This window comes from Cnephaeus nilssonii, assembly GCF_951640355.1.
Source record: "Cnephaeus nilssonii genome assembly, chromosome: 24".
Classification (NCBI taxonomy): domain Eukaryota; kingdom Metazoa; phylum Chordata; class Mammalia; order Chiroptera; family Vespertilionidae; genus Cnephaeus; species Cnephaeus nilssonii.
In genome coordinates this window covers 12543031-12560707 of record NC_137095.1, presented here as the reverse complement: position 1 = coordinate 12560707, position 17677 = coordinate 12543031, and the positions used below count along the sequence as shown (strand labels likewise).

At 42.7% G+C, this 17677-nt stretch overlaps 1 protein-coding gene across 6 annotated transcripts in view; it reads right to left on the bottom strand.

The window, feature by feature from the left end:
• AKAP13 (A-kinase anchoring protein 13) overlaps positions 1-17677 on the bottom strand; it is a 184537-nt gene that overhangs the window by 121759 nt on the left and 45101 nt on the right. For all 6 annotated transcript variants that reach the window (XM_079763884.1, XM_079763881.1, XM_079763883.1 and 3 more), the window contains exon 2: positions 16431-16474. In XM_079763884.1, coding sequence (XP_079620010.1) covers positions 16431-16463 — 33 coding nt within the window. In that variant the 5' untranslated portion in view covers positions 16464-16474. The remainder of the gene's footprint in view (positions 1-16430; positions 16475-17677) is intronic.

Genomic DNA, 17677 nt, shown 5'->3' with positions numbered 1-17677 from the left:
ACAGGTCATTAGACAAATAAGTAAACTAACAAGATAACAGGTGGCATATTTACTTGATGAATTTGGGGGGAGGGGAGTGAGAGGGAGAAATCAAGACAAATCTAAAAACAAGGCAGAGAGGATGGAGGAGGCATATGATGAATTGCCCTTAACCTGTGTTCCAGCTGAGGAGTAATTCTCTAAATCCTACCCCCTAGAAAGCACTGCCGGGCCCACCCATTCCCCAGCAAAGGTGGGGGCGTCTGACAGAGCTGGCCTGGCAGCGGCCGAGTGCAAAGAGCATAAGCTTGGGCACATCAATGAAGATAACACCTCTCTCTTAACAGCTAAAACAGGCTGGGGCCAAAGGAGGTTTACAGGTGTGCGTACACAAAACACAGTTCATTCTGGTATTATTATTTATTAATTATACGACTGTTAACCTACTTTTGCCCCACCAGTTATATAAAAACTTTTGGAACACATTCAGCTTTATGATAATACTAGTAGCCCATTTGCAGGAAAATCCTGCAAGCGGCTGTTGCGGCCGCGTGCGCTGCCGCTGCCGCCGCCTTTGCAGCCACCGCCACTGCCGCCCGCCCCGCTCCACCCCGCTCCGCCCCGCCCCACCCCGTTCCACCCCGCTCTGCCCCGTTCCACCCCGCTCCGCCCCGCCCGGACTTTCCCTCTGGCAGCCACCTTGCTTTCCGCTTTTCCTCCCTCTTCCTTCTAAGTTGTCTTCAGTCTTCACTCCTCCCTCTCTCAGCGTATGCAAATTAACCGCCATCTTTGTTGGGTAATTTGCATACTCGCCCTGATTGGCTGGTGGGTGTGGCTTTGGCTGGTGGGCGTGGCTTTGTCGTAGCGAAGGTGCGGTCAATTTGCATATTACTATTTTATTAGGTAGGATTCTTAATCTATAAGGATGGGGGGGGGGGTTTCTTACAATTTGTGTTTCCTGACCATCTGGAATCCCTACTCCGCTTTACACACCCACCACTAAACTCTTGGAGTCAGGCAAAAATCTTGGGCCAATAACTTTGCCCACGACTCTGCAACTATTCAGAGATATTCTTTTATTAGTTTTATATGTTAATTTTTTAAATGGAGGCCAGTGGCTAAATTAAACACAGTCTATGAAATACAGCCCTAACTACCATTCTCCCAACCAGCAACATTATATAATTCGTGTTGTGACCATAAACAAAAGATTTTAAAGCACTGCGGCTCAGTATTGTGTAAATCTTAATAATGCACAGTGGAAAAACCAATTTAGAGAAAGCCATGTTAGACTATCTCTTGACCTATCCTAACATCTAAAGATGCATTGATTTGTGTTTGGAGATGAGCTGCTCTTCTTAATTGACCTTGCTTCAAAGTTTATAATTGACCAATTTAAAAAATATATGCCATGTTAAGTAGGGGAGAGAATTCTCATTACTCACAGTATGTTTTAAGCCTTTCCATTTTAGCAACAAGCAAGCCATGCCCACAGGAGAACCATGCCACCCTGTGGCCACAGCTATCTAAGCCCAGCAGCATAACGGGGAAGCCGGTAGTGTGTTACCAAACACTGAAAACGAAACTCGTCAAGTCAAACCTGGACCAAGGCTGTTACCAGAAATGCTGCAATCGGCTGGCTGTGGAAACACAGTTGAAAACACTGCCCAAAGCCCTGTGCAAGGCAGGCGCTCGTAGCTGTAGGGTGCAGCAGGAAGCAGCCAGAACGAAGGACACGTCCGCTGTCACTTACTGGAAAGCTGCAAAGCACCCTGACACAAGGAACAGCGCAGACCTCAGTCCTACGGGTACTTTAGACCTGGAGATACCTGAAGAGCTTAAGCTGGTAGAACCTTTAGTGTCCTCTGCCATAATAAACCACAGCCGGTTAAAGTGTCTGCAGCACATGAAATGGGCCAACTGCTCAAGGCACTAAGATGCCATTACAACCTGGAAAAGGTGTAATGAAAGTCCTAAAGCTTCCTCCTCTGACTACAGGGTGATCGGGGCCAAAACCAGCCCTTTGCTTGACTTTGTATGGCTCACAGCTGACAAAGGGTTTCACATTTTTTAATATTTGAAAAAAATCAAAAGAGAAAAAGCTTCAACATTTTAGCCCAGCCGGCGTGGCTCAGGGGTTGAATGTGGACCTGTGAACCAGGCGGTCGTGATTCAATTCCCGATCAGGGCACAGGCCCAGGTTGCGGGCTCAATCCCCCGTAGCGGGCGTGCAGGAGGCAGCCGATCAATGATTCTCTCTCATCATTGATGTCCCTCTCCCTCTCCCTTCCTTTCTAAAATCAATAAAAATACATTGTAAAAAAAGAAAAAAGATAAAGCTGTATTGAAGCACAGCCACCCCCATTTGCTTACATACTGTCTACGGCTACGTGTGCACTAGAATGGGCGGGCCACAGCCGTGTGGAGTGGTGGCTACAGACACTCCGTGGCCCTCAAACCTAAATTATTTACAATGTGGACTTTTGCAGAAAAGAAGTTTTTCTCACTTAGGTATCTAACCAGAATTCTAAGAATATAGCTTCCTTTTCTAGATCAAGGATTTTCTCTCCAGAGAAATCCTTGAACTGGGGGACAGGAGAATCGGTTAATATAGTGGTTCTCAACCTTTCTAATGCCGCGACCCTTTAATACAGTTCCTCATGTTGTGGTGACCCCCAACCATAAAGACCATCGGAAAACACAGATATTTACATGACGATTCATTAACAGCAGCAAAATTACAGTTATGAAGCATCAACAAAAATAATTTTATGGTTGGGGGTCACCACAACATGAGGAACTGTATTAAAGGGCGCGGCATTAGGAAGGTTGAGAACCACTGGGCTAATAGGTAGTTGATACCCTTTTAACGGAGCTCGCAAAATCAACCTTTTTTCATTCCCAAGACAATAGTAAGTAAGTTTCAAATTGCTTTCATAGCTTTATTTAAGTTTTTCTTTTTTTACATTAAGACAAACTACCCCAAATATGAAGTAGAATGGCACACAGACGGCTCAATCACTTTAAAGCCACTTGAAATGGATTCCAAGGGGGCCTGGGTTTAGAGTCCCTGCTTCCCCTGGAGGAGTATCCTCTGCATTCTGATAAAATCACTGACGGTAAATAACAAACATTCTTACTGAGTTTCCACCACGTGACTCCCACTTTACTGCGTACGTACCAGGCACCTACTATTACTTCAGATGGCCTTGAAAGATTAAGCAAGTGGAGTGGTGATTAAAAAATAAAAATGAAAACCAGATCTAAGTAAGAATTTTTGCTGAGGGGGTGGCTTTAATCACACCCTCCTTGAGGGATACCCTTGGCAAATGATTTTGCTGCCTCAGGAAGGCCAGCCCCCTGGAACAGATAGATAAATCAAATGGCTGTCCAGTGTACAAGTCTGTCACGTTTCTAACTACAACAGATAAACTTATTAACAAGGGCAACTTCAAGACGTTCTTGATTCACATATTAGCTGGACCCAACCCCAGGAGAGAATGCATCTACGCCCCTACTTCTCCAATAATCTCAACTCAAGAAACAGGACACTATTCTTACAATAGATGTGATGTACAGCATGGTGACGATAGTTTTAACTAGTTAAGAACACTGTATCGTGTATTTGTAAGTTCCAAGGAGAGAGATCTTAAAAGTTATAATAAAAAATGCTGCAGCCCTAGCCGGTTTGGCTCAGTGGATAGAGCCTCGGCCTTCGGACTGAAGGATCCCAGGTTCGATTCTGGTCAAGGGCACATGCCCAAATTGTGTTCTTGATCCCCAGTGTGTGGCATGCAGGAAGCAGCCGATCAGTGATTCTCTCTCATCATTGATATTTCCATCTCTCTCTCCCTCTCCCTTCCTCTCTGGAATCAATAAAAATGTATTTTTTTAAATGCTGCAACTGTATGTGGTAATGGATGTATTCACTACATTTATTGTGGCGACCATTTCAAATTACATACACGTACCAAAATCATTATGCTGTATATCTGAAACAATGTTATATGTCAGTTACATCTCAATAAATAACTATTATTTATCAGAATGTAAGCCCCATGCGAGCATGTTTTCTTCACTGAACTATCCCTTTTGTCTAGAATACGTGGCAAATGCTCAAAACACACACTTGGAAAAAAGAAAAAGGAGACACTAAAATTTTAATAGCCGTTATTCCTAAACAGTGATTGAGAGGCCGATTTTAATATACTCAATGCTTTCCAATTTTTTAAAATAAAACATGATTCGGACAAGAAAAAATACAGCTTTGTGAGGTATGTGTTGGGAGACAATTGGGGTAAGCGGGTAGAGAATGCCATGTTATAAGCAGCAAATGTTCGAGAAAGGTTTATCTCACAGCAGTATCCTAACAAGAAAAACAGAGAATAGAGACAAGGAAACCACTTAAGGACAATACTAGCTTTTGGCATAAACGGAATTCATTCCAGATACACAGGCGGGTTGATTTCAGTGTTAGAAAATATTTGACAGGTAAGTTACCTTTTACTTCAATCAGGCTAATCTTTTGCCAGACAAAAACATGGGTCAGTGAGATCTCTACAACCTGCCTTCTTCGTTTGTAATCACCTGCCTTCTTCATTCGTAAAGCACCACTTTCCTAACGCTGACACAAAGCGATTATTTACAATGTTACTACCAACAATAGTCAAAATTCACCTTGACTTCCAGCTTTGTAATTTTGTAACCCTAAGATATGTATGCAAATTCTTAAAGATTTCCAAGCAGCACCTCTTCGGCCCATTAACATAAAACCAGCAGGTGGCGCTCAATCAATCTGTTGAGTTCTCTGTGTGGTTTTACAGACCATTCTCCCTAATGGGGAAGAATCTTGAAACTTCAGCTGGAAAAGGAATCAAATTACAAAAAGTTTGGAAATCATTTAATGTAGGGTTTCTTTAATGGGAAGGTTCCTTAAAAAGAAGAGAGTTTTAAAAAGTCCTAAGAGCCGAAGTCTTTTATTTCACTGTACAACCCTGCTTCTCAGTCTATCTACTCTTGTTTAAGCAAAGCTAAACTGGTCGGAGGGTGTTGCCTGGTGTCAAAAAAACCCCAGCCTCTCCCTCCCACAAATGTTTCACAACCCTGGAACTGCTAGAATAATTAGGTCAACACTTAAAGAGACAGCCTTCCCTTTCCTATTGGGACCAGATATTTGGATAAATGCAGAGAAGATAGGATTTTCATTAATTCTTGGTAGAAATTTAATGAAAGAATTGGAAGTGATTAAATAAATCACCCTCTCTACCCTCTCTCCCCTGAAATGGGGACAATCTCTAAAATCTATCAGCTTGACTCTGTTCTCACCCGTCTCACACACTCACTCACCAAGCTTCCTCGGTCAGTTCCCCTGGCTTTCCTCTAAAAATCACCATGAAATCGGTCTCCAGGCTTCTGGGTTAGCCCTATACACACTAGGAAGCAAGAGAAGAGTCTCCACAATTCAATGTGACCAGGTTACCCCCCTGAAACTCTTGAATGGCCAACAGGACATGTTGACTCTTGAGCATGTCCCTTCAATTCGTGGCAAACAAGTCCCTCCACAGTCTAGCCCTTGCTGCCCCGCTCCAGCCTCCTCTCCCTCACAGAGCCTTCTCCAACACGCACTCACTGCTCACTGTGACAGACCACAGCATTGTCGGTTCAAGAACACACCAAGAGTGTTCAAGCCTCACTCTTTGTTGTTGTTGTTGTTGTTAATCCTCACGGGAGGGTATTCTTTCCGCTGAACTTTTTTTAGAGAGAGTGGAAGGGAGGGGAAGAGAGAAACATCAATGCAAGAGACACGTCGAAAGGTTGCCTCCTGCATGTGCCCTGATCAGGGCCAGGGATCGAGCCTGCAACGGAGGAATGTGCCCTTGACTGGAATCAAACCCGAGATCCATCAGTCCGCAGGCTGATGCACTAACCACTGAGTAACCCAGTGAGGGCTAAGCCTCACTCTTACTACTCGTCTCACTGCTTGGCCATGCTGCTCCCTTTACCTGTCACATCCTCCTCTCCCCTGACGGATGGTTACAGCAAGACAGTAAAGCATGAGACGAGACAATGCCTTCCCTTCCTGAGTGACAGCTGGTCCCTTCCTCAGGGGAAAGGCCTCCTTTCCTGGTCTAACGCCGTGCCTCACCCACCGCATGTGCATCAAGGTCTCCTTCCATTCCCTGAGCCTGTCCAGTTGGGGCCAGTGTATGGGCAATGCCTAAGGAGGGGACCCCAGCAGGTCAAGTTGAATCACACCCGCTCACATCTCATTCCCAACTCCGGGCACGGCAGGCGGCGAGGCCACAGAAAGGCATTCAGAGCTGGCAGGTAGGACACGGTCAGCCACACAGGATAAGAAGGGAAGATGCAAATGCAAGACCACAGGCTTTGAAATCTGGGGATGCCAGCTGCACTGTTACCAGCTCCGGCATTGTTTGGGGAACTAGACCTCATGTTTTTGGGGTACGGCTACATTGTAAACTCTTATTGTACTCACATATCTGAAGTGCATGCAACAATAATAATGGCTCTCTCATCAACTGCTAACTCTACATCCTGTTTTCAGTGTCCTACACAGATTAGAATACCACTGAACCCCTCAACAACCGTAAAAGCAAGCACTGGTATTTTAACAAGTATCTAGCAAACAATACTCGGCACAAAGTAAATGTTCCCACCATTCCCAGGTAAATAAAAATATCCCACATTTCAGAATTCCTATGTCTTTGCTTTCCTTAAAATCTCAAGTAACACATGTTATTTCTCAAACAAAGCCAAATAAAGTAACAGAGTTTACTATTTGGGGGATTTATTTAATTATGGGTAACGAATTTTCACTGGATGGCAAACTTGGCTTTATATTATAAAACTCTGAAAAGCGGTCATCGGGAGTGCAGAAAGAGTAAAACAATATTCATTTTAAAGGTAAATTACAAAGCTTTTTGAAAACTGACTAATCTTTCTAATTGATAACAAATAGCTATTTTGGCATTAAACAATCCAAAGTACTTAAAAACCCTAAGGGTAGTAAGAAGAACTATTCTATCATTTCAGATAATAGTAACATTTTTCCTATTCACCATTACTGATAAAACCATTTCCCATAAATATTACAGCTTTTGTAAGTTTTCTTTCAAAGTGTAACTTTTTAAAAAAGAAGTGAACTAGCTTTATGAAAACCTATCTAAGGTGCATTACACATTCCCCGGCCTCCTTAAATACAGACAGGAAGGGAGGGGCACTGACTGAACAGCTACCATGTGCTAGGACCTTTATTTTTATTGATTTTTTTAATATATTGATTTCAGAGAGGAAGGGAGAGGAGAGAGACAGAAACCTCAATTATGAGAGAGAATCATTGATTGGCTGCCTCCTGTATGCTCACCACCACCCCCACCACCCCTTACTGGGGATGGAGCCCGCAACCTGGACATGTGCCCTGACCTGGAATTGAACCATGACCTCCTGGTTCATAGGTCGGTGCTCAACCACTGAGCCACACCGGCCAGGTGCCAGGACCTTTATATGTGGGGACAATATTTAAGTGTTGAAGAGGGAATGATATATGAGAAGCACTTCTCAAAGTACCTGGTACTTAATAAATGCTAGATGTTATTGTCATTTTAATATATTTAATCCTCACAAAAACCTTGTATTCTAGGTATTACTCTGCTGAATTTTACAGATGAAGAATCCAGGCTCTGCCGAAACCGGTTTGGCTCAGTGGATAGAGCGTCGGCCTGCGGACTCAAGGGTCCCAGGTTCGATTCCGGTCAAGGGCATGTACCTTGGTTGCAGGCACACCCCCAGTAGGGGGTGTGCAAGAGGCAGCTGATTGACGTTTCTAACTTTCTATCCCTCTCTCTTCCTCTCTGTAATAAATTAATAAAATATATTAAAAAAAAAAGAATCCAGGCTCCCAGAGCTGGTTAGTACCAGTGCAGGAATTTAAACCCACATGCACGTGACTCCTAAGCCCCTGAACTTCACTTAGGTTCTCACAGTGTTGTCCCAGACCAGCTGCATCACGCCCTGCCCCTGGGGAACTTACTAGAAATGCAGCCCATTTCTGGCTCATGGTGAAGGAGAAGATCCACTTTTAATTCTGACACTTAGTAAAATATGGACAACATATAATCATGCGACTATCCTGTGCCAAGGATAAAATGACCCATTTCAAAGAGATATGGAAAATGGGGATTTGTGGAGGAAAGCTACTGGCTAAGAGAAACACCACAGCAATCGCTTCTTAATATTATACTGCCGGGATCCCTTAACCACACAAGACAGGACGAACTAGAATGTCAGCAAAACCTCGTGAACTTTACTTAAAGTAGAACTGAGGGGTGTGCGAGGTGACCGGTAAGAAGCTCATATTCGTGAGAGGAAGGTAAGACCATCCCTGGCCAGTAACAGTGCAAGATGACAGGAATGGTAGGCAATGAGCCCCAATCAGATCGGTGGGTCTCGTGGACCTAAAAAGGAATGTAACTTTGCCTGAGGAGACAGATAAAACTCACATTTCCTTGTGTGGACATAACAAAGAGAGACAGCTGAGAATTCCACCCGAGCTGCCAGATGCTCGTGTATCTGATGGGGCCAGCAGTTAATCCAAACAGAGCTTTGTGAAGGACTCCGAGGATGCACAAGAGCCCATAGCTCTTCTTGGTTTAAAAGCCAGTAAACAAACAAAACTCTTGAGAGCACAGATGACATTCTCTGTACTAGGAACAGGCCCCTTACGATCCCCTCATAAAAGGAAACAATTGGAATCTCTGGAGGAGAAATGTGCACGAATGAGAAAAATTACTAAAGGTGTGCATTACCAGCCCATTAATTAATCAATCAGTTAGTATATGGAGCACATGGTTGGTCTTGAACAGGTACTGCACGTGCTGTCATTTAACTCCTCCTGCATCGGAGCCCCTGTGAAAGCATCGAATCCTTAAGACCCGATCCTCCATTCGCTTCCCCAGGGTTTCACAAATACCGAATGAATGAATGAATTAAAGGTACAGAGCGTTACACTTGGTCTTGCTTGGATAGCAAGACTTCTTCACTAGAACCAAATGAAAATTTTAACTCCAACCCCCTCCCCACAGTTGTTCTGATGCTTGAGGAACACCAAGTTACTGTAACAGCATCCTCTAGACAGGCCCCGAAGCCACTGACCCATGGATCTTCATCTGCTCTGAAAATGCCCAGGAAAACTAGGAGCATGCTACCTGCAAACCCAAAGCATGTTAACCTCCAAGCGAGTTTCTGGAGACTGATTAAAAAGCCCAACAGGAGGAAACCAAAGTTCTGTGAAACCATCAAAGCTAGATTGAGGCCCTTGCTGGTTTGGTTCAGTGGTTAGAGTGTGAGTCTGCAGACTGAAGGGTCTGGAGTTTGATTCCCTGTCAAGGGCACGTACCTCAGTTGCAGGTTTGATCCTCGGCACTGGTCAGGCGCATGGACGAGGCAACCAATCAATGCATCTGTCTCACATTCTCTCTCTCTCTGCCCTCTCTCCCTCCCTCTAGAAATCAATGGAAAAAAATATCCTCGGGTGAGGATTAAAAAAAAAAAAGCTAGATTGAGGAACACTTGACTTCCTTATTTCTTTTGGCACTAGTGATAAAGTGTCCTTATTTAAACACAGTCCTCAGATCTGGCTGGAAAGGCTACCAGTCTATGAAATCTTGGAGCTGACCCACCAGACATGTATTGTTAAGGCAAAGGCAGGTAATTCATTTACGAGATCGGAAGGCTGATAAAGCTCTCTTTGTGCAAGCAGTATATAACCCAGCAGCCAAACAAGAGGCACCGCCAGGTTATTTCGACTCCGGCTATGGAAACACATTGCCCAGGAAGAATAAAATGCTACCATTACTGCCCGGCCAGTGTGGCTCAGTGGTTGAGCATCAGAGGTCACAGTTCAATTCCTGGTCAGGGCACATGCCCGGGTTGTGGGCTCAATCCCCAGTAGGGGGCAGTCGATCAGTGATTCTCATTGAAGTTTCTATCTCTCCCTCTCCCTTCGTCTCTGAAATCAATAAAACCATACATATTTTAAATGCTACCATTACCAAGTAGGTCATCTTCCCTCCAATGAGCACAGTAAGCCGTGGTAACCTAAATTCTGTGGCCCTTCATAATTTTGAGTATTTATACAAACTCCACTTATTCAAGAACAAATTTTTTTAATTGATAAAAATTTTAAAACCCCTTCTTTCTGAGCCCATCCCCACTCGCATCCTCTGGTATGTGCGGGCTCTGAGGTCTGTTCTGAGGATTAGCAGACACAACACACATCTATCCACCACCCTCACCCCCACCCCGTCTTCCCTGAGGCTGGAAACATAGGCCCAGAGTCAACATGAACCCAATGTGGTGGCAGGAAATGAGTCCAAGTTTTGCTCAAGGTCTACATGCCAGTCAAGTGGATATGCTCCTCTGATTTCCCTGCATTCAACGGGCTCTAACATCACACACAGGACGCCCCAGCGGTTCACCAGAGCTGTGCACCTCAGACAAGTTGGGGCTCCTTTGCATTCTCACTTCCCTGGCTATAAAGTGAAAATATTTACCAAATCTTGTATGTCCGTTGTGAAGTTTAAATCAGGGAAATGTGTATCAAGTGCCCACCTCGCCAGAGTAGGTTCTGAACCAATATCAGTCCCCTCACCTGCTTTCCCTTCCTTGGGAAAAGAGAGAGTATCATCATCAGAAATGGTCCCTATTCTAATAGAAACCATCGTAACCATTGGATATTGCGTTGTTTTGTACATTTTCAATAAAGATATTCTTTTTTATGGTATTTCTCTATCACCAGGATATTTTTGCCTCCTCTCAGAAGCAGTTACAAGCAAAAACATTCAGTACTAAGGAAAAAGAAGAAAGGAAGGACATAATAAACCAGATCTGTTGGGGTTCTGGAAATTTGTTTTGTAATTGGAATGGCTCTTCTTGAAAATCTAATACATGTGGGTTTTATCCAAACATATGGCAGGTAATGATAATTATCCCATATAACCTTGGAGCATAATTCACACCTTATATCCAAGAACCTCTCTGGTTTTTAAAAGTATTTAAAATTTGTAAGGGAAAATGCCTCTTGGCTTTCCAGAGGGAGACCTAGAGATGTGTTCAGTAGAGCTTGGGGACACACAAAAACAAGTTTATAACGGAAGAATCTGAGAAACGCACCCCAAGTTTTCCCTCTTTAAATCCATTCGATGCTCGTGTTAGTTAGCGAATCATCAGCAATATAAACGTTCTCAGGCAGTGTCAGCCACGGCCACCACCCACGCGGAGAATCATTAGCCATAAAGTGCCCAGTGCCCACGAGAACACTTTGAAACCGGTACAGAACATTATTCTAATACATAAAAGCATCAAAGAGCTGCAGGAACTGCAATTTACAAGAAAAATACTTTTACTGTTACAACCCTTTGACAAACATCAATCATTGTAGAAATAGGTAGATATAGAAATCGATATAGGTGTGTGTGGTCCTTCTACACACACACACACACACACACACACACACACACAGTGTATATATATAACATATTGTGTCAGTTATCAATAGCTTAACATAACACTTTTGGGAATATATCCAAAGAAACCAGAAACACGAATTCGAAAGAATATATGCACCCCTATATTCACTGCAGCATTATTTAAATAGCCAAGATTTGAGGCAGCCCAAGTGCCCATGAGTAGATGAGTGGATAAAACAACTATAGTACATTTACACAATGAAATACTACTCAGCTGTAAAAAAAGAAGAAAATGTTACCCTTTGCGACAGCATGGATGGACCTGGAGAGCATTATGCTAAGTGAAATAAGCCAGTCAGAGAAAGACAGTACCATATGATTTTACTTATATGTGGAATCTAATAAACAAAATAAATCTATAATAAAAACATAATATGCTAATTAGACCAGACAGCTGAACAACCTTCTGGACATCCTTCTGGACTAAGCTGCAGCGGCGGGGGACAAAGGCAAATAGGGGTGATCAGGCAGGCAGGCAAGCAGTTAGGGGCAATCAGGCAGGCAGGCAGAGTGTTTAGGGGCGATGAGGCAGGCAGGCGAGTGGTTAGGAGCCAGAAATCCCGGATTGGGAGAGGGTGCAGGCTGGGCTGAGGGACCCTTCCCCCCCTCCGTGCACGAATTTTGTGCACCAGGCCTCTAGTTTAACAAATAAAATAGAAACATACAGATACAGAGAACAGACTGACAGCTGTGAGAGGGAAGGGGGATGGAGGCTGGGTGGAAAAGGTGAAGGAATTAAGTAAAAAAAAAAAAAGTAAAAACTCATAGACACACACACATAAAACAATACATTTTATTTTTACTGCTTTTTCCACTTAAGAGAGATTCCAAGTAATAGCGGTTAACTATTCTCCAACATGTCTACAGCCCATAAAGACATTTCCTGTTCACTCCTCTGAAAAAGCAGATCAATGCTATCTTTTCAAATATCCCTCTCTTCTTCCAATCTTCCCTTTGCTACTATTTTTCCTGTTACTTAGCACATTTATTGAGTCTTGTACTATAACTTCTCTATGCATGTACTTGAACTCTTAAATTCAAGCCAACTGACGACCTGCCTCCTGTAACACTTCCTAAGCTAATTATTTGCTGATTCTGATACCTGACCAGTTGTATCACAACCCCCATGAAACTTTAGGTTAATCCCTCAGTCTCTCTGTGGCTCAGTTTCTTCACTCTTCCAGAAGACTGGGTTCAACAACACCGAAAATAACAATGATCCCTATGACTCATCAAATTCTCCTCCAGCCTTCACCTCTCCCACAAAGTTCATTCCCACACGTAGACCTGCCTGTGGGACACTCACTTGGCTGCATCATCACTCTTTTGGAGAAAAAGAGTACAAAACGATGACAGGGGAGGGAAAGTGACTTCCTCTGGTATGTGGAGTATGGGATTAATCCAGGTCTCTATTTTTGACACATACTGTACCTCGTAGAGATTCAGGCCTGGCCTCCAGATCTCTTCCAGAATAAGCCTGGGGCCTAAGATAAGAGGCATCTGAAGACCCTTTCCTCCTCCTCCTCCTCCTTCCGAAGTTTAAAAATCTTGCTTCCTTTTCAGCTGTTAGTCTGGGGGAGGATTTGTTTACTGTTGCTAGTGTCCAGTTGTTAGGTTGCTAGGTCAGTGGGGCTTACTGTGTGGGTGGTGATAGGGCCTATTTTATTTGTTTTATAAATAAATGCCAACACTTGTTTCACGTGCCTTTTTTTTTTTTTTTTAACCATCTGACAGCATCCTTTGTCCCCTACTCCTCCGGGGGAAAGTGTATGCTTATATCTCGACAGTGAGAAGGGCTATGGAGCCAAAGCGCCCATGAACTGTGTTCATAAACACGTATTAGCAGTCACGTGGTTTGTTGTGTGTAGTTTACTGTAAACAAGAGACTCAGATCATAAGTCCCATTAGGACTAGAAATAGTAATTCAGAAACAACATTAAAGGGGAAAGTGAACAATTACACCATCTTCTTTAAATGCCCAATTCCTCTGAAACAGATAAATTATACAAACTCAACACCACAATAACCAAGAGATCAAAGTTTACATCTCCAATAATTGGACAAGAATATAGTATGTGTTCTCCTAATATGATACACCAATCAGGGCATCATTTATGTAGTATTCCTGTCCCAATCAGGAGAAAACATTATACAAACCCAAACTGCTACAAACTAACAGGACTCTAATTTTCCAAAATGTCAATATGACGAAAGACAGAGAAGCAGAGGGACCATTCAGAGACTAAACAGACATACGCACAATGTGTAATCCTGGATTAAATCCTGGATTGGGGAGAGGCTAAGGAGGAGGATGCTATAAAGGACATTATTGGGATAATCACAGAAATTTGAATATGGACTTACATTACGTAAGAGTATTACATCAATGTTACAATTCCTGTTTTTGTTAATTGTACGGTGGTTATGGAAGAGAATGTCCTAGTTCTTAGGAAATATTTAGGGAAATAGGGTATGATGTTTGCAACTTTCAAACAACTAAAAAGTGTGTAATACAGAGAAAGATAAGCTAATGTGACTAAATGTTCATAAGAGATGAATAGAGGTGAGTTGTATTCCTGCAACTTTTCTGTAAATCTGAACTTATTTCAAGTAAAACATTAAAAAAATTTTAAAACGTGAAATGGAAGATTAAACTTGGATTGCTTATTTTTAAAAAGGACTTTGATTGTGCAAGTCTCCACCATTAAGTGCTGTGAGATTTGTGTGTTTTTATGTTTCTCAGGATCCAGACTTTTTCCGTATTTACTAACAGTTTCCTCTCTTCTGCTGATACTCACCCCTGCAGATCCCAAATATAAACTGAAAGAAGACTTCCACATACACGCTTTGTCCTTCTGTGTATCATTTCTTCCTCTCGGGGCAGGGAACCGACCCCCTCTCTGATGGACTGCCGTGTGACAGTTACTTTTCTTCACCCAAACAGCCTAAGTCCCTGTGCCCTGACCTAGTTCATGGAGAACGAAGTACACTCACTCTCCTTGTGAAAAACGGGAAAACAAACTGCCCCCTGAGTGTCCTGCTGACAGAAACACTTGAAACCTGAAGTTTAAAAATTCTCAGTAGAGTCTGCCCAACTAACCACACAATCACACTTACTTCCACAGAGAACTATCAACCCTAGAGTCATATCCCTAAGTATGAGGGCTAAAACTATGAAACTGCTGGAAGAAAACATAGCAGTAAATCTGTGACCTTGAGCTAGGCAAAGCCTTCTTAGATGATACCAAAAGTGCAAGCAATAAAAGAAATAGGTAAACTGCACATATTCAAATTAAAAACTTCTGTGCTTCAAAGGGCACCATCAAGAAAGTGAAGTGTTGCCCTAGCTGGTTTGGCTCAGTGAACAGAGCGTCAGCCTGCGGACTGAAGGGTCCCGGGTTCAATTCCGGTCAAGGGCACAAGCCTGGGTTGCAGGCTCAATCCCTAGTAGGGGTCGTGCAGGAGGCAGCCAATCAATGATTCTCTCTCATCATTGATGTTTCTATCTTTCTCTCTCCCTCTCCCTTCCTCTCTGAAATCAATATAAATATTTTGTTTTAAAGTGAAGTGTTAACCCATAGAATAGGAAAAATATTGTGCAAATCATATATCTGAAAAGGGACTTGTATCCAGAATATATAAAGAACACTTACAACGTAATAATAAAAGACACGTAACCCCATTTCAAAATGGGCAAAGGATCTGAGTATACATTTCTCTAGAGATATATAAATGGCCCATAAGCACACATAAAGATGCCTGAAATCATCAGCCATTGGGGAAATGCAAATCAAAACCACAGTCAATTACTATTTCACACCCACTGGGATGGCAACAATAAAAAAGTCAGGTGACAGAAAGTGTTGGCATGAATATAGAAACATTGAAACTTCAACATTACTGGTGGAGATGTAAAATGGTGCAGTTGCTGTAGAAAACTGGCAATTCCTCACATGTTAAAGTTACCATGTAGCGAAGCAGTTATATGCTTACGTATATACCAAGAGGAAAGAAAACATATGCCTACACCTAAAAAAAAATTACTGTTCAAAGCATCCTTATTCATACTAGCCCCAAAGAGAAAACCACCTAAATGCCAATCTATCAATTGATGAATGGACAAAATGTGGTATATCCATACAATGGAATATTACTTGCCAATAAAAAGGAGCAAGTATGGATACATGCTCCAACATGAGCTTTAAAACATTACGCTAAGTGAAAAAAAGCCAGTCACAAACGGCCACATATTGCATGAGTCCATCTATCTGAACTCTCCAGACCATAATAACTCCAAATCCACTGGCCTCTCACGGCTCTAACCATCCATCCCTCGTAGCTGGTGCCTCACCAAACAGGCGCTTTTCACCACCCCAGTTCAGATAATTCAGTCTCATGAAAATTTAAAAAAAAAAAAAAAAACACCTAAAAATTTCTCTCTCCAGCCCTGATTCATTCATTTATCCATGTCATCTTACAGTTCCCTCACTTCAGGGAGATGGTACATCAGCTTTTCATTCAGACTCCCAGAGTAAGCAGCTCTCTCGCCAATGGCAGGGTGCCACCTAGTTGCAGCACCGGGTAACACACTGGCAGTAGGAAGAGCACCCTACCCTAACGGAAATGCACTTAAGTGAAAGTAAGAAGCCACAAAATCATTTTGCAGAGCAATGCAATTGTTTCATATGTGCATCTTATCACCCTAACTAGTTTAGCTCACGGTCTTACATGCATGTATTAGTCATTTCGAACTGACTACATCAAATTTCATTTCCAAATTGTGTTAAGCCTATAAATTCATGTGTAGATGGTTAAAAATACTATGACAGTGTTTTGGGGTTTATTATAAGTAAGTAAGCAGGAGAGATAAGTATAAAATGAAAAGAAATTTCATAATTTACTCACATATAATGGAGCTTGCTGTGGATTAAGTTTCATGACCCAGGACACTGAAAAAGAGAAGGGGAAGAAATCAATGAGAATAAAATTAAAAGCTATTGCCAAAAACATAAAACCACCTGAAGCCTCAGATGCCGGGCATGGCTATCTGAGCTCAAGCAGAAGTCCAAAACTGTGGGTTTCAGAAGGGAGGTCCTTTGCCAAATACCCAAATTTGAGAATAAATTGACCCCATCTTCATACGTCAGAGAAGCAGGCCAAAGTGGTTTCATTATAATTTGGCCTAAGAAGTCTTACCTGTCCCTAACAGGAAACTGAATTAAAGCACATACTAACCAGCAATATAAACAACAGTACAGAAATGTCATTCATAAATGAAAAAATAGATACAATCCCACGTTTTGTGTTCCATCAGATCACAGAATCTCATTAAGAATAAACTGAAGTCGCCAAAACCCGTTTGGCTCAGTGGATGGAGCGTCGGCCTGCAGACTCAGGGGTCCCAGGTTCGATTCCGGTCAAGGGCATGTACCTGGGTTGCGGGCACATCCCCAGTGGGGGATGTGCAAGAGGCAGCTGATCAATGTTTCTCTCTCGTCGATGTTTCTAACTCTCTATTCCTCTCCCTTCCTCTCTGTAAAAAATCAATAAAATATATTTTTTAAAAAAGAAAGAATAAACTGAAGTCCAAACAGAATAATAAATAAGAGGTTATCAATGACAAAATGTTTAGAATAAACAATGCCTTAGTGACAGCGCATACTTTAAGAACAAAATCCTCTCACTATTACAATCTTCACGGATCTGCCCGTTTGGGCAGGAAGTGTACGTCTGAGATTAAGGCTCACCTAAGGAACAGCTAACACACTTGGGGGTGTCTGTAACCAGACTCCTAAACCCACTCAACTCCAGCCAGAGGCAGGGTGCAGGCTTCAGTATGTTCTACTGGACAAAGGCAGGATGATGCCGACAGCCAGCTGGCTGACCACCTTCATGCCCACCCTGGTTCATTCTCTGGCCCACCCCACACACTCAGGGCCATCTTTCCTTCCTGCCTGCCTTCACTTAACATTTTTGTACCCTTAGGTGCTAAAATCACCTGCAGAAATCCACAATGAACGCCAAGCTTGAGATATGTAGCAAGAACCAACTCTTGTAGTAGAAAAATAAAGATTTCCAGCCCATCAGATTCAAATAGCAAGCATGGATTAAAAAGAGAGATTGAAGCGCTTGAGTACTTTCTCAGTGCATTA